Source organism: Taeniopygia guttata, chromosome 4 (genome assembly GCF_048771995.1).
Source record: "Taeniopygia guttata chromosome 4, bTaeGut7.mat, whole genome shotgun sequence".
Lineage (NCBI taxonomy): Eukaryota > Metazoa > Chordata > Aves > Passeriformes > Estrildidae > Taeniopygia > Taeniopygia guttata.
The window spans coordinates 23,484,395-23,506,538 of NC_133028.1; the positions used below are offsets into that span (position 1 = coordinate 23,484,395).

The window sequence follows — 22,144 nt, forward strand, 5'->3', positions numbered from 1 at the left end:
CTCAAATATACATTTAAAAAATTAATGTTTTCCATGGCACATTCTGTTTTAAATGACAGGGTCTTTGTTGCTTCATCCATTCACTTTGTTCTTTGCAATGTTTGTTTCCACAGAAATACCTGCAATATTTCCTTAATGTGTGCTGATGCCTCTTACACTTGTTCAGTTGCTTCCAGAATCTGTATGGGTTGCAGAGCAGAATCTGACTTTGATAACTGCAGAATGCATTTTAGCAGTGAGGACTTTTGTCTTCCTTTTTAAGAAATCAGCAACTCTCTTTAAAGGAATTATTTTGGCATTGTCCTACTTTACTGTGGGAGCATTATAAACACATTTTCTTCTTGTACTTCCAGAATTCTAATTTAATGATTGAAATAATGGTGATAAAATACTCCCATGTTATGAATAAATGAATGTGTGAACTACATCTTCTTAGCTTTTATGTATTTCCGGACAGCAGAAGCATTCGGCAGGCTTGTGTTAGGGAAAATGTGATCTGCTGCATACAGCCTCTTGGAAAGTATGTCTACTTTCTGATTTTTTTTTTTTTTTTTTTTTTTTTTTTGTATGTGTTTGTGTGTGCAACCAGGAACATTGACTATAGTAGGAAGCTGAAAAATGTAAGTACATCATTTGGAGTTTTTCTTTTTGTCTGGTTAATTCTGTTATTGGCCTGATCAAGAAACTGAGTACATGAATATTGCTGAAAAATCTTCTGAATACAAGCCTAACTGGGTTCTGCTGTAAATTTAGGTAGAGCTGCTATGACAAAGCATCCTTACAACAGAAATAAAATGGAGAACATTTGTCTCTTCTTAGATAGTCCTAGGTGAATGATAAAGTGATTTCTGTGCTGTCCAGTGTGGTGTTTGCCAGGAACAGTCTGATTCAGCCACACTTTTGTAGCCCTTTACAAATATATAGGCATAGAGTACAGTTGCACAAAACATTTAAAATTAAGCAAAATGGCCATTAAATTGGGATGCAAGGCCTTACTATGAGGTTTGCTAGTTTTCTTGTCGTTCTTCCAAATAAATTAGTGTTTCTTCAGAAAGACTACTTCCATTTAACTTCAGTTTCCTCTTAGTCTAAACTAAGGGCAATGGTATTGGATCCTGTACTTGTTAACTAGAAAAGAAAATACCTAAACTTTGCTGGTCTCAGTTTAAAGCCTGGGAAGCTGTCTGTCCTTAGTTGGCTGTAAAGTGGTATCATTTTTGTTTGGCTCACGTCCCTATATCCTGATAGGAAATGCCAAGATCTTTTTTAATAACTTTGAATACCAGTAATCTTAACTTCCATGACTGGAGGTTAAAAAAAAAAAATCCAAACAACACCAAAACCACCCCTCCCCCAAATTGTTTCATCCTGTCTTTCCCATCATCAATAGAGCAGTATCTTCTGCACCCAGCACACAGATTTTTAGGGGACGAAATCAGCTCTGGTATTTTAATCCTCTTTATGGGCACTGGCTAAACATCTTTGTACAGATGTATTGCTTTAAAGGTGAAGTTTCACAATTATATTCCGTAATGTGCTTGTAGGCAATATATGCTTTCCAGGTGCATGATCTTGCAGCCTCAGCTGACAGCCAGCCAGAATTGCTTGCAAATGTGAAATTTTCTGCTTTCTTTTTTTTTTTTTCCAAATAAAGAAAGGAAGAAGATAGAAAGTGATTAAATTCTAGCAGAAATACATACAAATACCAAAAATACCATAACCTTCATCAATGTAATGAATGATTGAATGGCAAAATGAGTTGGACAGTTTCCTGGTTGCTAGGAATACTGTTGTTTGCAAACTTTTTCATTTAACTTGAGAACATATACTGTAAGACTTTTTTGCATTAAATTTGTCAAGTGGTGTTGGTTGAAGGAAAACATTTCAGATAAAGGTTGTTTCAAGACAAAAAAAAGTCAGGACTAGCAACACCAACCACCTCCTTTCATTCAGCACAGTAGTATTGATTTGGATGTGATTTTTTTTAAAAAGAGAAAATGTTTTAACTCCATTAAAAATATTACTCATTTATTTCATGACATGTCTGCCACTTTTAAACTGAAGAAAAATATAAACTTTATTTATAGATAAAATACGTATTTTACATTATGTACTACAGTTGTTTTTAAACAAAAGATCTGTATAATGCTGTATCCTTTTCTGTCAGGGCCTCAGCTGCAGTGCTGCATAATTTTGAACGTTACACTTAAATGAAAAATAGGGATGCTAGTGCAAGTTGATAGGAAAAGTCTAGCGTGTTGCTGAGGAGGAATGTGGATGCATGTTTTAGGGAAGAAGAGTCCAAGAGATGTCTGTTCCCAGTGGAACAGACCCCTTGTTTGGGATTTCTGCTAGTCTTGTTTCTTTTAGTTCAATATGTAGCATGAAGTATATGGCCCTGTCCCATCAAAAGATAAAATACTGTATTTCACTTTATGAGTCTTTCTTTGAAATAGGTAATGCCAACTATTATTTACTATTGGTTGCATCTCTTCTCCACATCAAAATATTTTCTGTTCATTCTGCAGTTAAATACTTTACAATGTCATGGAATATGCCAAAATAATGAGCATTAAATGAGAAAAATCCCTAAGTTCTAGGGTCATGGTTTGTCATTTTTAACCACTGCAAAACACTGAATTGAATTGCCTTTGATGAGCAGTTTCCAGTCCAAATAGCTGCTGCACAAGTATTATTAAAGACATTGCTCTAAGTGGAGACATATGTGGGTGCAGAAAAGGCCTTTCCTTGCATGGTATAAATGTCAGCATTTTTCGATGTATTGGATTTGACCATCCTAAGCATCTTAATTTCTCATTTTCTAAAACAAGTGCAACACCAGCAGTGTCAGGTCAGATATCTTTGCTACTTGCAAGAGCAATTCTTGGACTTTTTATGGAGAGATACCAAGTCAGAACTTGAATGAAACCACTCATTTTTATGCTGTAATTTGATAGAAGTGACAAGATGCTTATGGCTTTTGATTAATCTTGGGCTAAAATATTCTTAAACTAGCAGAAGCCTGGAAATAAATGTTCCTATGTCATCTGGTTACTTACATTAAGATGATTAAAAATGGGACTCCTTTTTCTGTCCTTGAAGTACACACGGTTTCAAGATACTTTTAGGCAGGCAAAGATTCTAGGTACTTTGCTTATTACCTTGGTCTGAATGGTTTTATTAATAACTACTATTAGTAGTCTTTAGTGATTTTTTGGTATTGAATTTAGAAACAAATATATTTATGTATGTCTTCTAGAAGTTTAAAATTTCTTTGTCTAGTTTTTCTACTCAGATCCATCTTTTCTGTTTATTTCTCCAGGCAACACAACAATTTTATTATACTTATTAAAAATACCAGGGAGATAATATGTTATGTTACATTTTTTTTTTTTGACTGTTTAAACTTTCATAGTTGCCTGATGTATTTATGTTTAACATTTGACAGACACTTCTCTTTCAGTTCTGATTTATAAAAAAATCTTGTGCTGCTGTGCAGTTTAGAATAAATGAGGGATGTTGCAGGGAAGTAAATTTAGCTACAGGACTGTGTAGATGGCTGAAATTAATTCTTATTAACTTCTGCAGGTATTAGTCACCATTTATTGGCTAGGGAAAGCAGCAAACAGCTGCACATCATATAGTGGATCAACCCTGAACCTGAAGGAGTTTGAAGGCTTCCTGGCACAAATGAGAAAGGTACCTTTTTGTTATGTTTTGGGAATGGAAATTTACTTCAGATTATTACTCTGATAAATAAACTGTTTCTTTCTAAATATGAGAGAAGAGGGGGCTGGAGTGCATATTCCTTAGTAAACCTCTACTTGCATAAAAAGTGTTTTTGATTCTATCAAACTGAAAACCAGTTTGGCAGCCAGCTTTGTGGTGGCATCAGTGATGCAGCAAGTGATGTCAAATAGGGCTTTAGATTTGTCATGTGGCTCTTTCATCTTAATTTCCATGTGTTTTGGTTTGAATTATTTTCATTTATGACACTGAGTTTCAGCTAAAAGAGCTGAGATTCAAAAGTAACGTGGTAGGACTCACAAGAACATAGTCTTTTGCTTCTTTAAAACATTCAGTCTCATGGGTAGCTTTTTCGGTTTTGTGTTGCAATATAAAACATCAAACCAAAGGATATAAATAAAGCTGAAGTGGAAGAAAAGGAGATTATATTTCACCAAAGACATAGTTAGGATAAATCTGTTTTTGCTAAGCTCTAAATTCTGTCTGAAATCATATTTGGTGGTTTATGACGAGCTGATTTCTGTTGGAAGAGAAGAGTTGTGATTGCTGTAGGGTGGTTTGAGGATTTTTGATTGAGCATTCTGGCATGCCCTGAACCTCTACATCAGACACTTAACCTCATGGTTAATGCTAATGGTTAGCATTGATAACCAAACCTGCCTTTCTTTGGGATGGAAGGGGCACGGAGCAGGTGTGGAAGAAGATTGGCAGCACCCTGTTGCTCAAGAAAGGGTGTGCAGATATGTTCTGCAGTCCACAAAGAGCCTCGTGCCTGCTATTTCCTCCCCACCTCGTGTAACGGCCCTGTAATCACAGGCAGTAAGATTTGGGGACCATGGGAGACTCTCTGGACTTAAATTCTCCTTCAGCTCTGCTGCTGCTACTGTGCCAGCTGCAGGTCTTTATTCTGGGATCTCACAGGGCACCACTGCAGAGGAAGAAACACTTGTCTGACTGATAGCAGCTCCTACACCCTGGTGTGACCAGAGAACCTTAACTAGATGGGTAAAATTCCTGTTTATGAGCCCACTTTTTCTGAACAAGCAGGTGAAAATGGAGAGGAAAAGAGAACATCCTGCTTCCCTGGAGAAGTTTATTCTAGTCTTCATTTTAATGTTGTGTGCTTACCACTTGGGACTTTGGGACTCATGAGTGATATGACTCAACAAAAAGCCCGAACAACAAAAAGATGAAGTTAGTAGTTGAGTTGTTTACAAACAGGAGATGTGGGGTCTGAAAGGTGAAACAAACCCAAAAAAGGGAGCTAACACAGAAAAATTGCCAAAGTGCAAGTAGCTACAATGTTAGTACTGCATGGTATCATGATCTATTTTTTAATGTTTTAATCTCACACCATGAGGCTTCTCTTTTTCCAGGGGATATTTACCCATGAAACTAATCACCAGAGCATTTTGGAGGTCTTATTTTGAACCCTTTTGTGGGATGAAATAGGCTAAGGGCAAAAGGAAGTGTCCTCCAGGGACCTGGTGGTCGTGAAGCACCTGGCTGGGCATTGCAGAGTGCTGCGAATTAAGGACATAAGCAAGAGGCTGGTACTTGATTTGTTGCAAATGTTGGAGCTGAGAGCAGAGTAGAGGTCTCATAACAGCTGAAAGCTATATATGCCTGTAATGCATAAACAGAGCATTTTGCAGTCCTGGAAAATCTTATTTAGGGTGATGCTGCTGTGACGGCTGCTGGTGACTTCTTTTATCATGTCCCTACTCTTGTATCCCGGCAGTATTTCCCACTGACAATTGTTGGTTTGTATGTTACTGCATTTGAAGAGGATTTGGTTGTAAAATAAAACATGTTAATCATGCTGTGCAACACTCTATGTTCTTTATAGCTGAGCTCAAGTGATGAAAAGACACTTTATCACATTCTCTACTGGCGTTTTTTCCACAGAATTTAATAACTAAATCGACCATAAATTCAGTGTGGTTTAGTTTTTCTGTTGTAAATCTTCTCTGCCCTCCTTTTTTAATAAGAAAATCAAAAGACAGCTCTGATGTAAGTTGTCTCAGACTCATCTTTTTCTACTTCTCATGCTGAAGGGGATATTAATTTCTAATTTTATTCATGCTACTCTGTTTTTAATTTCATTAACTATTTGAGTACTCATTCTTCTTTACTTTTAAAATAGAAATTCCCAATGACAAAATGTCAATTGCTTTTTGATTATATTCAGTGGGTGGAACTTCCTGAACAAATGCGTCTTGTATTTGGCAATCACACTTTTAACTGCCGGTCTGTGACATACTGTGTTTTTAATTAGATAATATGAAAGACTAATGCACTGTTGTGTGTCATGCTGTGGTGTTATCAGTCCCACAGATAAGCACATTGCCACTGATAACATTTGGGAGATGACGTTTGTTCAAGGCAGGACAAGTCCCCGTCTGTGTGACGGCTTTGTGTCGCTAGAGTGTCTTTGCCAAGGGGAAAGCTGTAAAGAACATGTTTACAGAAGTCTAGGATCTTGTCCTGGTGCCTGACTTCTAATTCCTAGTGAGTAGCATGCAAAATTAACATAAACAGGCCATTGAAAATAGGTTCTGCAGAACTCATTAGTTCACAATTGGACTGCTTTCAAACTCTGGGAGATAGTGAATGCGGGATGGGGCTTTTTGCCCAGTTGAAGTCCCTGTAGCTGCTGAGCAATTCTGTGTCATTCAAATACAGTAATTTAGGAAAATGGAAATGTGCCTAAAGATTGAGAATAGCTCATTGGTATGAGGGGATGAGTGGATTTAAGGAATTTGGATTTTTAAAAAGATTTTTGGATTGTGTCACAAACGGGATTTTGATAGGATTTGTAGATTTGTTCTTGGCTGTGTGTAATTCATCCAGATTTCAGGCTTTTTTGTTGTCTATTGTTTCTACCAGTATTTTAATTCACTAAGCAGAATTGGGAAAGGAAATTACATAGGATTCCTTACAACTTTTTTAGATGCATTTTATCTGGTTTTAGAATATATTTTCATTTCTATTTACTGTGAGCTTATTTAATGGCATTACCACAGTTTAGCTTGGCCTTAGGTGACCTTTGCTGATGGCCTTAATGTGGTATTTTGGCAGATTAGTAGTGAGTGGCACTAATTAGGCCTTCTTCCTGAAAAGTTTGCAGGGCACTTGGTCTGATGTCTCAGTCCTGCTTCAAGCCTCCCTCTTGTTCAGCAGGGGAGTGTTGTTGTATTACTGTAGGGCTCTCCACTCTCCATCACTTTTCTGGCAACCTGCTTTTTTGTGGAGGTGGTCCACCATAGCATACTGTGATAGTCCTGATTGATCTCATCGGTAATACTAGTGATGGGTAAAACTTTAGCAGTCAGGGGTAGTGGGAGCTCTGCTCAATATAGCCATTGTGCTTCAGCTACTGGTAAGCAGGGGGTGCTTCTTAATTAGGAATTAATATTCAAATGCTTCTGTGAAAAAAAAAAAAAATCACATTCCAGCATCTTTGGGTCACAAAATGTCAGTCTGATAATGGCACTCACATCTCTGACTTTACTTACTGTCGGGGGAGAAAAAAACAGATTTCTCTCTGAACAAACTTAGTTATTTTTGTTTTTCTCTGTCTGTGTGATTGTAATTAATATTAAGACACTCTCTAAAACAAGGAATTTATTATAATGCAAGGGTGAGGATGGCTTCTATTGACCTTTCCCTCTGCTGGAGTTTCAGTGTTTTAGTATGTGCTGCTTGCACTGGAAAGAATTTATAATCACAGGGCTGTCAAAGACAACCATTGTTCTCCCTGCTCTGAACATGTGGGTCAGCTACAAGTGCTTTCATATCCCCCAGAGCCAGGAGCTGGCAAAGAGTAAAGAGCACAACTGAATTCTTCTGAGGCATCGGGAAAAGCATTTTGCATATTTTTCATTGCTGATTGCTTGAGAAAGACATCCCTCTTTCATAACAGGAATTTCTCTTCAAGGTAGACGGAGGCTGGGGCACACTGCTTTATTATTTTGCCGAGCTGAAGCAGCAACAGCAAATGCTGTCTGCTGGGGTCCTGGCCAGATACAATAGATGGGCAAGGAGAGGCGGGGGGATCTTTTGGAAAGCAGCAAACTTAAATCTGATGCAGGCACGATGTTAAAATTGTAGTGCTTTGGCTGTGCTATGGACTGTGGACGACAAGTCAAGTTTCAGGTTACTTTCACTTTTGATCAGTTTATTAACTGGTCTGCTGGAACTTTTTCTCAGTTCATTGTACTAATCTAATGAGAGTAGTTTCTTCTTAAAGAGCATAAAACTAGTTTATTGCAAGCTTGCACTTTGTTTTGGAGGGAAGAAGGGGCAAAAACCAAGGAAACACTTTTTTGGGGAGGAGATTTTTGGTATTTGGGAAGATGTTTTGTTTTTGGTGTGTAATGCATCTCACGAGTGTGCCAGTGCCTTCTTGATGAAGAGGTTCCTGCTGTATTTCCATGTAGGAAACAGAGGATATTGAGAGCCCCAAGCGCAGCATTCGTGACAGCGGCTATATAGACTGCTGGGACTCTGAACGCAGTGATTCCCTCTCCCCGCCTCGCCACGGCAGAGATGATTCCTTTGACAGTCTGGACTCCTTTGGCTCCCGCTCGCAGCAGACACCGTCTCCAGATGTAGTGCTCAGAGGGAGTAGTGATGGTGAGTACCAGTCACAGTGCAGCACATGCATAACACTGGCACATAGATGTAACGCTTCTGGAATAAATGTGCCATTCAGAAGCTGCACACAGCCTCTGAATCGGGCATATCCAGTGGGAGAACTTCTCTGTGAATGCTGATCTGTGCTCCCTGAGGTGTAGACGACTTTGCCAACAGCTTACCTGAAGTTTGTGTCAAGCTTAGTGTAGCATTGGGAAATGAGTTACATCATTGCAGTGTAATTTTATGACATGTAATTTTATGGGAAGAGTGTTTTTCTGGGTTTTGGTGTAAGAGGATGTTATGCAGACTCATTTTAACTTACAAACTAGGGTGAAGCAAGACATAAAATTACAGGAACAGGGAGTAGTGAATTGTAGTGAATAAAATGGTTGTTTAAGTAAATGCAGGGCAGATAAATGACATAGAAATATCTTGAGAACGCCTGATACTTGGCAGAGTTTTGAAGTCTGATGTACAGCGCTTTATCAAATGTCATATATCTTTTTATAGCATTTAGAAAACTGGGTGAATTAATACATCCCAGCATCAGAGCTTTGTACACATTTGTGAGAGGACAGGCAGCTCTAGGTGTACAGAAGGGCTGCTGCTTCTCTGCCTTTCTTTTCTGATACCAAGAGATTTTAAGAGGCTTGTAAACACAGCATGATAGATGAAGAAAGATTTTCCAGGAGTAGGTGTGGAACATGCACTTAGGTTACCTGTCATGAGCAGGGTTCTGGTTTAAGACAAAAGGATGCATGATTGAGGCTCTTTCAGTGCAGTTACATTCCTGATAAACAGATGAATAAGTAAAACTTCATAATCAAGTGAAGTTATGTTGCACACATGAATCACTTCTCCTTAATAATGTTGTTTATTTAATTTAAAAAGGAAAGGCAAGAAGATTTTTTTTTTTTAGGAACCAGATGTTCATACTACTTTTGGCAGTGTGAAAGAAACTGGTGCTAATCATAACTGGACACATGAAAGATTTCCTGAGGTGGTGGGGAACTCCTTAGAACTGGAAAGCTGGCATGGAGAGCTGGTATCACAGCAGAATTATGAAAGAGCTCTGGGAAAATCAGAGCTAAGATCTGCTCTGCTGCTCTGAGTAACCTGTGGTGTTTGGGCTGTTACTGGTTGACCATCCAGAACCAGCTACTGGGGCTGTTTCCCTGGAACAGCCTCATGACCCCTCAGACAGTGAGCAGAGCACAGGCTCTACATTATAAAATGCTTTTCTGCCTTATCAAATGAGACAAGCATAGTGTTGACAAATAGGAGCACCTCACATATCCTAATTGAAAAGTGTTTCTCTATCCTGGGTGCTCAAGGGATGTCCAGAGTCCCTGCTTATTTGGAGCTGGTAGACAGCCAGTTTCATATGTCCTGTAGATGTTTCCTGTCAACTTGTGCTGTATTATCAGATATCAGAAAGGTTTCATGATTGTTTTCCACAGATGGTTTGCTAAGACATACTATCTTGTCACATTCCTGAGTCTGTAACAAACACAAAATAAGATGAAAGCACACAAAGCTTGTTCTGAAAAATTAGTCTTTAACTAGGGTGCGTGCAAATGCTGTGTGCACATGTACGACTTGTCCAGCCAACACTTTCTAATTTGTCCTATTTTCCTTCCTTACTACTGCCATAACTTCACAGCTGTCTCCTCCAACAGTTGCAGGTGAGGTGTAACTTGGCTGACCTCTTTTATGTTGAACCTCTTCCTGTGGTCCCAGCAGGCCAGTGTTTTACTCAGCTGTTAGTAGTTTTTGATAGAAACAGTATATTGGACTCAATGATCTTAGAGGTCTTTTCCAACCTAAACAATTCTATGATTCTATATGCAAAGTTGGATGGAAGAAAACATTTTGCTTTCATTACTTCTTTCTCCATTCAAATAGGAGCTTTTTAAACCACATAATATTAGTGTGACCTAAAACTATGATTCCTTCCATAATAAAAGCCTGAGTAGACATTATTTAAGTGATTCTAAGGTGATTAGTTTAGGTGGAAGCAGTAAGTAATACTACCCTCGCAAATACCATCTGTGATTAGTTTCACTGTTGAGGAACTGCTCTGGTGTCCCATGTAGAGCCTGTCCCTTAGCAAAAAACAAATAAAACCAGTGGTAGAGTAGAACAGTTATTTAAAACACAGTAAAATTGCAGACTGAACTGCCTTTAGAGTTGCCAATTAATAAAATGCTCCACTTGGCCAGCAGTTGTGCATGGATCCTTTTAAGAAGGATCTTTGCATATGTATAGTTATAATTGCTTGTTACTAGTTGTGGAAACTGCTGCTGCTTCTTCTTGGAAATGCAGAACAACAAACTTCAGGTTATAAATGTAGAGCACAGCTGCATCTTCCATTTGGTACTTTGGCTTCAAGTACTTTTTTTGCAAATTTGAGCTGAAAATAAGTTCATGAGTAAGATATGAATAATTAAAGAAGCTGTTTTTCTTTGAAGTACTCAGCCTGGGGATGCTGGTAGGCACATCAGTAACGAGAGGAATGTGTTCTAATTCCTCTGCTACTGTAGTTATCGATTTCAGCCTTTCTGTCTGCCAGTTCAAGACTGGTTTTGATGTGTTACAAAAATAGACACCAGAGCAAAGTCAAAAACAATCAGAATAGCAAATAACAGTAAGGGATCTTTTTCTTATATTTTACTTACTCTGTGCCCTGCTTTGTCTAATGACCTTTGTCTACCGCCCTTCAAACCTCAGCTGTCCTCAGACACCCATGATTGTATGATGGTATCTCCACATTTTGTTTAGACTTACATTCAGGATACCAGTTGTCATGCTATTTGTCAAAGTTCTTAACAAAAATCCTTCAAGCAAAAGACTAGTGACAAAAAATGCATTGTGATTTTTGTTTAACATTCATTTCCATTGTGTTATGTCTTTTCCTACTGTTCCTTTTCACTCTTCTTCATCTCTCTCCAAGAAAATCATTAATAACTCAACCTACTGCAAAAGCTCTTTGCAAATAACATTCCTAGCATATTTAGACCTCTTTTTCTTCCCCCACTTTGAATTATACACAAACTACGTGTGATTTTTTTTACTTCATTGTTTTGAGTTGTTCAGTACATAGCACAGAGAATTAGCTCTTAATTTACTAGTGTTTTGAATTAACAAGAGGACACAACGTGAGTGGCTTCCCTTCACCCTAAAAAGGGAGACAGCTAACTGCAGATGCAAGTGCTGCCAAGGGGCCAAGGACTAGAGACATCCAACTCTCCAGAGCTTGGAGAACATGCAAATGTTGATGGGACAAATGGCTGAACACAGTCCATTTCACTCTTCAAACCAGGGCCCTTGATAAGGCTACACTGCTGGGAAAAAACTATTTGCATAACTTCTTTGTGAATTATTTAAAAAGGCTTATGATGATGCAGGGAATCTAGGCTTCCAAAATGGGAAGTTCCACACTTCAAATGCTCTTTAGGGTGTTACTCCTACAATTTGGGAATTTCAAGTCAGAAACTCGCCTAAGTTTCAGTGTTTTAAATGTGTTGTAAATATCAGGAAGTTTAGTTCTTTTAAACAAAATCAAGCGGTCACCCAGCTCGGCTAACTTTAGATCTTATTCTCTCAAATTATTCTCTCAATTTTTCTCTGCCGCTTTATTTCTTCACTGTACTAATAACACCTAAATCCTGAGATCACTTCCTTCTGATCTTGCACCTTTCCATCTGGGGATCAAGTCTCTGTCTATTTTGCTGTGTGCTAGACTGATTGACTAGGCAACCAGTGAGCCTGGAGAGAGACCATCGAGCCTTCTGGTTCACAGTAGCTGCTGCTATTCTCAGGTCTGGACTGAAGCTGAGGCTGTCTGTGTTCAAGCTGCTGTGTTAATGTGTGTGTAGGAACATCCACATATTCCTGCCATTCTGTAGCCGTAATGGAACCTTTTTTTGCATGTGTTTGAGTTAGGTACCTATTAGTCTAGGTTCAAGAGTGTGAATCAGATCAAACATGCCCTTATGTACAACTAGGAGTCATCTGGGCTTTAGGTATACTTCTGTTCTATGTGATTGACAAGTCTAGCTGAATTTTAACCTAAGTTTTTTTGATGTGTCCTGTGACTGAAGAATTATTTTTCAGGCAATGATTGAAAAAAGTTTACTGTCTGTGTAGATGTTATAGCTGTTACCTTCAGTGACTGATTTTAAAATACAAATACAGGTAAAAGTGGCTAAATGTAATTTTTGGTGGTGTCTTCTCTGATTTATAGTTTAAAAATAATCCAAACAACTGGATGAAAGTGAAATTTTTTTTTTTTTCTCCTTCATCACTAGGGAGAGGAAGTGACTCAGAAACTGACCTGCCACACAGAAAGATGCCAGATGTGAAAAAAGATGATATGTTGGCGAGGCGGACCTCACATGGTGAACCTAAATCAGCTGTGCCTTTTAACCAGTACCTCCCAAACAAGAGTAATCAGACTTGCTATGTACCTGCTCCGCTTCGGAAGAAGAAAGCTGAACGAGAGGAGTACCGAAAGAGCTGGAGCACAGCGACGTCTCCGCTCGGAGACAGACCTTTCAGGTAAGGCTGGCCTGTCCAACCGCTCCTTTCCTCACTGATGATGCTTTAACACTTGCCCAATTTTCCTTCTTTTCTCAAGGTGTATGATGCTGTAATAAATCTCTTGCTGATGCGGTACTGATAAGTAGTTTTTAGCAATTGGTGAGGCTAGGAGAAAAGCAACAAGTGGAAAATCATTGTTGTGATGTCATTATTTACCATACAATGCAATGTATAGCTTCTGTTTGACAAGATATTGGTTAATGTAAGTAATGTGGATGTTTGACTCAAACCCAAGGCTGGAAAAAACGGTTTTGGACAATCTGTTTCAGTTCTCAAGACAATTACTGACAAATGATAATTAAAATTAATGTTTTCTATATTTAATCAAAATAGATAATATTTTTACTATGTTTTCTTTGTAAAATAAATTTATTTGTATGTTGTATTTAATACACCAGTATGGTTTATATAGGTGTGACTCTGTGTGTGACTCTGCATGTTGGTTTTGTCAACTAATAATTCACTTTTGATTTGGACTAAGAAACAACTTCCTTTAAAGAGCATAATTACCTTCCCCAGTTATTCATCAGAATTCATCCTTTGGCATCTTGACTTCAGCAAAATGTGCTTATAAGTGTGTATGTTTTAAGTACAGCCTACATTAAACTACCTTGTATAATTCAATAGCAAACCCCACCCTGAAACCATAGAAGAAGAACTGAATGAAACATCAAGACTGTGTGAAAAGGAGAAAGTGGGCTCCATGTCTCCTGAAGCAAGCTCCCTTAAAAATCAATTAGGTGTGAATCAAAGTGAAGAAAACTCCATAGATCAGTCTCCTTCATGTAGTGCAAAAGAAACATCAGTACCCAAGGGGAAAGATGTGGAAGAGAGGAGAAAGTTAAGAAGACTTGAACAAGCTGGTATTAAGGTCATGTCAGCAGCCCAGCGCTATGGCAGGTTAGCCCAGCGGTGTGGGAAATTGTGCACGCTTCACAATTTTAGGATTGGCTGAAGTGTGGGCTTCCTTGATCTGCTGCAATTTCACATCTCCTAACAAAAACCCAGTCTGCTAAGCACTCACAATTGCTAGTGAAGGTCTTGGATTGACAAAGCTTGTGATGTGGCAGCTGTGGATTGCAGAGTTGTATGATGCTAACTGCATTTGTGTTGAGAAATTGTATTGTCTTATGGCATAATGTAAACGGGTTCCAGGAAAACAACTACACAGACTACTTGTCACTTTCCACTTAAGGCTTTCTTGTATTTAATAAAAATATATAGAAATCTGTGTTAAAAATGCCTAGATTAGGTAAAAGTTTCAGAAATTTACATTAGTTGTTGCTGGTGGAATGGTTTAATTTACTGAACTACGCTTTTTAGATGGTTGATATTTTTAGCTGTGTTAGTAAATGATACATTTCTTTTTAATGGCAGGAACTATAAAAGCAAAGTGCTTGTTAACACATGTACCAGTTTAAGTATGGAGGCATAGTTCAGCAGACATAATTTGCCTTACTTTAGAATGGAATCTGTGTAGTTATTCACTTATTACCTGTGTTATTTATTTTTGGATGTTGTTCAATTTGGATATTTCCTGTTCTGTAACTTGAGAGCTGAATGATAGCTAGGTTCACAGCCCATGCCTTTCCATCATCTCAATCTCTTCTACTCATGGGGTTGACCTGCAAAGTAGAGTTTTAGCTAACGTGTCAGAAGATAAGGCACTCATAAACAATCAGAGTGGTTTGGCTAAAGGGTAAGTGTCCAAATGTTATCCTGTCCAAAACATTTTTGTTTGGATTGTGGGGTGAAATCTTAACAGTGAGTAGTTTATCAGTTACTGGTCTACAGTCTGGGCTTTGAAATGTAGTAGGAAGAAATACAGCTCATATGTGGTACAATTTATTCATAGGTGCAGTGATGCTGGTGTGCAGCACATACAGATGTGCCATATGCAGATGAAATAGTCACAGATTATATGCTGTCACATGTCCTCTTCTCAGGTCTACTTCACTGTTGTCGAGCTGTACTGAACCAGTGTTTATGTCTGGTTGTGGGGTACTACTTTTGACAAAGCCCAGTACCAATGATGAGGAGCTACTTGGCATAAATTAGTTCTTCGGCCTCACTTAGTGTCCTAGTCAATTTGGAATCTATAAACCAGAGGGGTATTAGCATAATTCTATTCTGAGTCCAAGGCTGTAGTATTAATGGTAGCAATATGTAGTAAAATGTAGACAGTGCTTGTGTTTAGCAGTGCAGTGCATAACAAATAGCTCTGTTTGCATTTGGAGGATGCTTACCATGTTGAGAGACCCTTTTCCAACTCTGTGCTTGATCTACTGTTTTAATGTCCACAAAGGAAGGATGTGTGAACAAATGTGTGGTTCTTTCCTTGGACAATCTGTTGTCCTTACAGCCCTTATGGAGAAGGGAGGAGAAATAACAAGTAATTTTTCTTCCTTGCTCTCAGTGGAAACGACTTGTGGAATTTGGCAGCTGGAAGAAGGAGGAGATGACAGTTTTCTGTTCCAGCTAAGGGTCAAAAAGCAGAGCTTTGTAGCCCAAGCATCACTGTAGCAAAGTAGGAGCCGGCTTCTGGGCATTGTAGGAAGACACAGCAGAAAAGGCACAAGGGACAGAAGTCATTAGGGAAAATTCTTTGTGTGTCAAAGTGGAAGAATAGTGGGTGAGGAGAAGGGAAGAATTTAATAGTGACACTTTAGGATACATTTAATCATATTTCTTAATGTCTTATTATTTTTCTCTATTTTATGTCTCTTCTTGGCATCAAGTTCAATTTTCCATGCACTAATGGCACTCAGCAATTCTCAGTCCCTCTTGTTTCTGTATTCTGACTTTTTTTTCTTTCACCCTTCTTACTCCCTCATCTTTCTTTGATACCAGCCTCTCTTTTGTTTTTTCACCTGAAGTTGTCAGTTTTATTTTAGTTCCTTTGAGTTGTTTACAGGCTGTTTCCTCTCAACTTAATGACCTCTGGAGGACACCCACTGTGACTTTTGAGTTCTACAAGGCATCTAATTGTTCCTAAAGCTTAAACTCAGTAGGGGACTTTTCTGAGTTCTGAACAGGAAAGATTTGGACTTGTATGCAAATGTATTTTTTGCTTGAAGTCTAAGTGCTTGTCTCCATTGTTGTAGCATGTTCTAGGAGAGAACTGCTTTAGTTAGCTGAATTAGATGCTATATAAATGCATGCCAAAAAGTAATTCCCCTTCCCAAAAGAGTGAATTGTCTCTGTTGCATGTTGTTTTATTGATATGTGATCCTCCTTGCCTGCTTATTGCCTGCATATCTGTTTCTTAATTGCTGTATTGTATATGAAAGGTAAGGATCACATTCATGGGGACACCCTAAAAAGTGTGTCATCTGATGGAGAAGAGAAATTAAGAGAGAAATGTAAGCAAGCATTTATGATATGTTCATTGAAAAATAACATGGACTCTTACCTTGACAGAGCATAGGGATCCAAAATCCTTCTATTGTTCTGAAATGCAATATAAGGATCCACAAGCCTGTGTGAGACCTTGCTTCAAGGAGTGCAGATGCCTGCAAGTCACTTTGGAAGCACCTGCTGTACCACCATTGACCCATTTACTGTTTCTGCAACAGCTGGGGCTGGGTGTGCAAGAGCAATTTGCAGCTAAATCTACTATTTAGTATTTGCTATCTATACCATGGTAAACTGACCTTTAAAAACACTTTTGAGGCCATCTGTTTCAGGAGACCCAAAAATGTCACAGTTAATCCTTGATTCCATGAAAAAGATAGTAAATGAATGGAAAATATTCTCAATCTATAAAGTGATTACTTAAAAGCTGTAAGTTTCTCATTGCAATGACTCATAGTTGCACTTTTGAGTACTATAATTTAATATTTCTTTGTTACCAAAAACACTGCTCTCAGAAATGCTACATTTGATGCTCTCAAGCCTCACTACTGTTGGAGGACATGAGACTGAAAAATCCAGAAGTTTTTACTGAATAATCACTTGGTGAGCAAGCTGTTTCTGAAGCTATTGTGAACACAAATATTCATGAGGGAAAGGGACAGCAGTTCCCATTTGGAATGCTATTGGCCAGTGTTGTTATGTTGCCTTAAGTGAAATTTTGATCCTTCAGAGAGATCTAAGGAAAAATTTGCCTTTAGCTAATTTGAGACTGTACTCTCCACATCACTAACAGGGATCCTGTGTTTTGCAGCATAAGAAGGCAAAGGCAGACAGTTTCATATGTCCTTAGAGCCTGAGCCAGGCTGGTCTGCCAGGGATGGTTTACGGCTTCCCCATAATTTTCTGCAGTAACTTTGCGGAGCAGTCCTTTGAAAGGGCAGAGAATGTAAAATAAGTGGTGTATGTAGTGGGCTTGCAGGGATTTAAAATGTTCTAAAGGCTTTTAAAAAGCAGGCTTTAAATTTAAGATAGTAGAGAAACTCGGAGCAACCCCTGAGCTATTTAGATTCACTTTCTTAATGCCAGTCTGTTTAATCCTTTGTGACCCCCTCTATTTCACTTTGTATAGTAAGGTGTGCTACATGGCAGAGCAAATGCCTACAAAAGTACTGCATAGAACAGTCCTTGCTGCCCAGCTTCCTAAAATGTCTATATGAACAATTGGATTTTTAAATGTGAGAGTTGCCTAGCTCCTGCCATCTGTCTTTTCAGTTTGCCTAAGAGTATTGACCCTTACAAGTTAAAATAAGCTTAATCTTTATGGGTACCAGCTGTCAAGTGTCTTTACTGTCGTAATCTTCAGTAGCAGCAAGGCTGTGTTGACAGCAGTTGTATTTCTGATGAAGGCAGGTGGCAATGTTTTCTGGCATGCCAATATCACTGGTGTGCTATCATTGCAGCTACTGTATGTCAGCATTGGCACAGAGAGCTTATTCTGTGGGAAAGGAAAGGTTAATTAGGAGAAGAATCAATCATGGTGCATGTGAGGAGAAAGCAGTTAAGAATCCTGGGGTAGACAGCCTCAGTGATTACTCAGATGGGTGTTTTTTTTTAATAGACCTATTAAGAAAAATGCCAAATATCTGATATTTCAGGACACAAAAAGATTTCCTAGTGGTCAGATATTTGCATCACATTTTTTCCTTTGTTTGAAGTGTTCAAGAAGTTTAATACTGCCAGTTATGGTACTACTTTACTTCATCTTGTATGCTAAAATTTGTTCTTACTGGTTCTTCCAGCTGTAGCTAAAATAAGTAAAGGTCCAACATGCTGATTTTTTTTGTGTAAAGTCTTTAGGGATTTGCTATTCTATATAATAAGTTTTATTTCTAGCTAGGCTTTGTGCAATCTAACAGCAGCTCAGAGCATGTTTGATTGCCTGTGCTTGTTTTTTGACCTGGAGATGAGTGCTGCACTGCCCTCTTCTCCCTGGTGCATCAAGAGCTTTATTTAATTTTGCTCTGTGTCAGTAAAAAGCCAGTATGTGAAGACAATGGAAGCACCCCAAATATCATCCTTCGCAAGGACAACCCCTTCATGACACATTATCAAGGAAAGGATTCTGGTTCAGAAGATGAAGCAGCCAGCAGAGTTCCTGATTTAGAAAAGGATGATTTTGCCACCCGGCGAGCCAGAATGAATCAACCCAAGCACATAGTTCCATTTAACTCCTTTTTAGTTGGACCTTATACAAGTAAAGAGGAAGGTAAACTGGAAGATGTTAAAAAGCCAGTGCAGATGGAAAAAAAGGAACATGCAAGGTGCGCATTCATGGTCTTATTCTCTCAAGTATAATGCTTAATTTCACCATGATATATTGCTGTATAGGCCTAAAGCTGACTTGGCTACAAAAAATACCTTACAGGTTAAAGTAAATGCAAATACTTTATCATAAAGTGAACCAAACTAATTTTTGTTACAGTATGAGGAGAACTGTTAATTGGCTGGGAGTGTAAATAAGATAAAGACAGGACACTTGTTATCTAAGCTCATGAGACAGGTCATGAGCATGAGTAGTGGAGAATAAACTTACAAAATAAGTTTTGCATCTCAGCTCTTTTTCTGATCACTTTAAGTGCATGTTTTTCAATGCATTTCTTTCATCTCATGCTCTTTTAATACCCTGCATGAAATACGGACCAGATGAGTCTTTAATGAAGGCGCTGAATATATATGCCTGCTACATGGCACTGAATTGTTTTTCCCCTAGTCCTCATGTGTGTTATGCAGCATTGGTTTGGGAAATTAATCACAGGTTGCAAGGCTTCAGCCTAGAAAATCACTTCTTTCTTCAGCTCAGTGATACAGACCTTTAAGAAGCTGCTGAACACAAATATTTGCTAGGTAGAGATCTTTTCCAGGAAACTGTTTTGTTTGGGCAAACAGATATGATTCTAGATAAAACCATTATATACACATTACAGGGAACCTTGACTGTAATAACTGATACGTTCAGAAAACTTCTTCTGATATTTAGGAGCTCTTTTAATTTTCAATGTCAAATGTGTCATTCAGTTGCTGGTAATTTGATTATATTAACATTTTCTAATGACTAGTTTGACAGGACATTTGGGGAGCACCTAACCAAAGTTTAATGGTCCAATGCTATTGACATGACTCTTAAGATCAGAGAAATTGTATAGTATGTTTGAGAGCAAAACCTGAATTTGCTGTGTGAATAATATTCAAATGAGATAATTGTAACTATTTTAGAGAAAGCTTATTGCAGAAATGCTTAATTCAGTAATAATATAAATATTTTTCTTACTTGAGCTGGGAATAGAAGTTCACATGAAGAAGTGATCTCAGTAGTGCATGAGTCGGGTAGCATATCTGAGAGTTTGAACTTCAAATGATTCATTCCATGTTTACTTCCTAAAATTAATGAAATTAGTGAAAAATTAGTGAAACTAATATTATAAATTCAGTTTTATCTTCTTGAGCTCTGAACCTCTTCTTCTGACACTGATTTATAATTGCTTCCTCAAAATATCTTTCATTGCTGAACTGGAATGTGCATTAAATTAGAAGAAGACGGGTGCACATGACATCAGTAAGGCAAGCAGTTACAAGCAAAGAGGACCCACTTCTGCAAAATGAGAAGACTAAGTCAGAGGAGGAACAGCAGGTGAAAGAGCTTGATAATGAGAGAGATGATTTGGCAAAACGGAAATCTCAAAGCATCCTTCCTCAGCTACAAGAAGATGTGTTTTTTGTCAATGCCTCTATAACAAAAGCAGATCTGGAGACCTGGAAAAGATTGAAACTGTCAGGGGAGCCCAGGTATCGTTTCTGCTTGTGGACAGGATTGGCAGCCTGGGAAGCATGTTTAGTTTGCCATAATCTGCTGTGTGTGCTTGTGACTTTAAACTTGAAGAATGCCTTGTTGACAACCAGTCCTTGCCTATTTCTATTTTCAGGAGGAGTCCAGAAATCTGTACAGATAATGCTATCTGTCATGAAATTAAAGTTTCTCCATCATTTAGAGCACTATAATAGCTTCACAGTTACTTTTCTTGTAGATACTCAATACAGTATCCAGAAGGTCCCTCTGTCATGTGGCTGAATTTGCTTCAAAGCTGCTTGAAGTTGAACAGCACAAAGTTCCAAGTGGTATTTCTAATACACTAGCAAATACATTGCTCCTTACCAAGCTGTCTTCAGGACTTGGGGTGTTTTATGCCTTGGGACAATTACCTGAGGATCAGCATCTTTGCACTAAGGTCTCTGTACTATTTTGAGACTGGAGCTGATGCATCAGCACAACATTGTACCTAGTGCTGTGCAAATACACCACCATTGTTTCTCATTGCAGAAGGGCTTTCAGGAACCTCACTGTATGGTGTTTGTATGCTCTTGTTGCTAACAAAACCCCTACAAAGGGAACCAGTATAAAGCAGTTATTCTAAGCTGTTTCCCTGTGGAGATGGACTGTAACATAGGCAGGTGATATGTGACTCCAGTAGGAAAGGATAACAACTCCTAGCCTTCCTGTTTAGGTGCATGCCATTTTTGCAATTAAAGATGTCTGTCTGTTCTGGCATTCTTCTAACAATGTGGTTATTGTATGTAATTTTAGCTCTAATAAATCAAAACTCAATCAGTCTTTCATCCTGAACATATTAGCAATCTCTCTGTTACTTTTGAGGTGATTTATTAAAATCGTGATTCAGTCTGCTTGGTTTAGGGTAAGTGAATTGCCCTTGCTAGTGCTCCCATGCCACTCTAACTCCCTTGTGCCAAAGTGCGTTCTAGTGCCATACAGTCACATATAGCGTCGGGTCTGGGTATATGTCAGCAGATAAGGAAACTGTGGCTTTGTTAGGGTGAAGAACTGAATTTGGAATAGGCCATATGCTACATTCCTTGACCTTAGGAAGTGCTTCCATGGATGTACCTCCCGAGTTTTCTCCACAGCTCTGCAGTATCTTTGCATTTCATATGTCATTTGGGACTCAGTATGCCATAGCTGTTTATACCTGTGTCCTCAAATTTTAAAATAAAACCACCTCAGAGCCTTAGGATCATTTAATTTGTTTTATTCTGAGTGTTTCATGTTGGGGGCATTCTTTTATTCCCCATTATGACCAGTGAAGAAGATTTCAGATTTTCCAGCAACACTCTGCCACCAACTGATACCACAGTGAAAGCAGTAGCCCATGATGATTTTGCTGTCCGCAAAACCAGAGCAAACAGAAAGGCTGGTAGCCCCAAGCAGAAGTTTGTGCATTTTGGGCCAGTAACTGAGATTGATCAACAGAAGTGGGACAAGCTCGTTATTGGCAGAGCTTCATCCAAGAGTGGAACAGAAGAGGAAAGCAAGAAATGCAGTGTGGAAAGTCTCTCTGGTGTTGAAAGCTCTCCTTCAACCACTGTTGCCAGTCTTGGGTTTGCTGAATCCAGCAGTGAAGTATCTGAGCCAGAAAATAAGTCCAGGTATTTGTGTGGTTTAGGAAGTGCTACTGAGCTGTAAATGAGACCTGTTCTTGCCAGATGCTGATCTGCATGGGAGTGAGCTGCCACATATACCAAAGAGCTGTTTACATGCACGGCCTTGCTCAGAAGACATTTGATATCTTCAGAGTATCTTAACATGTTTAGAATTGCGCAAAGCGCTGCGTGCAGGTCTTCCGAATGCTTGCCCAAAATTTCTGATGGGCAATAAAGTCATTGGTATCAGAGGCTGAGCTATCATTCATGATTTTCTTCTGCTTCAGTTCCAGCAGCTTTGCTCTGCCTG

General features: G+C 38.7%; 1 protein-coding gene across 4 annotated transcripts in view; it reads left to right on the top strand.

The window, feature by feature from the left end:
• LIMCH1 (LIM and calponin homology domains 1) overlaps positions 1-22,144 on the top strand; it is a 171,901-nt gene that overhangs the window by 101,717 nt on the left and 48,040 nt on the right. For all 4 annotated transcript variants that reach the window (XM_072928116.1, XM_072928117.1, XM_030270984.4 and 1 more), the window contains exons 5-12: positions 590-620; positions 3,589-3,699; positions 8,190-8,385; positions 12,699-12,948; positions 13,618-13,890; positions 18,375-18,665; positions 19,933-20,187; positions 21,496-21,840. In XM_072928116.1, the coding sequence (XP_072784217.1) occupies positions 590-620; positions 3,589-3,699; positions 8,190-8,385; positions 12,699-12,948; positions 13,618-13,890; positions 18,375-18,665; positions 19,933-20,187; positions 21,496-21,840 (1,752 nt within the window). The remainder of the gene's footprint in view (positions 1-589; positions 621-3,588; positions 3,700-8,189; positions 8,386-12,698; positions 12,949-13,617; positions 13,891-18,374; positions 18,666-19,932; positions 20,188-21,495; positions 21,841-22,144) is intronic.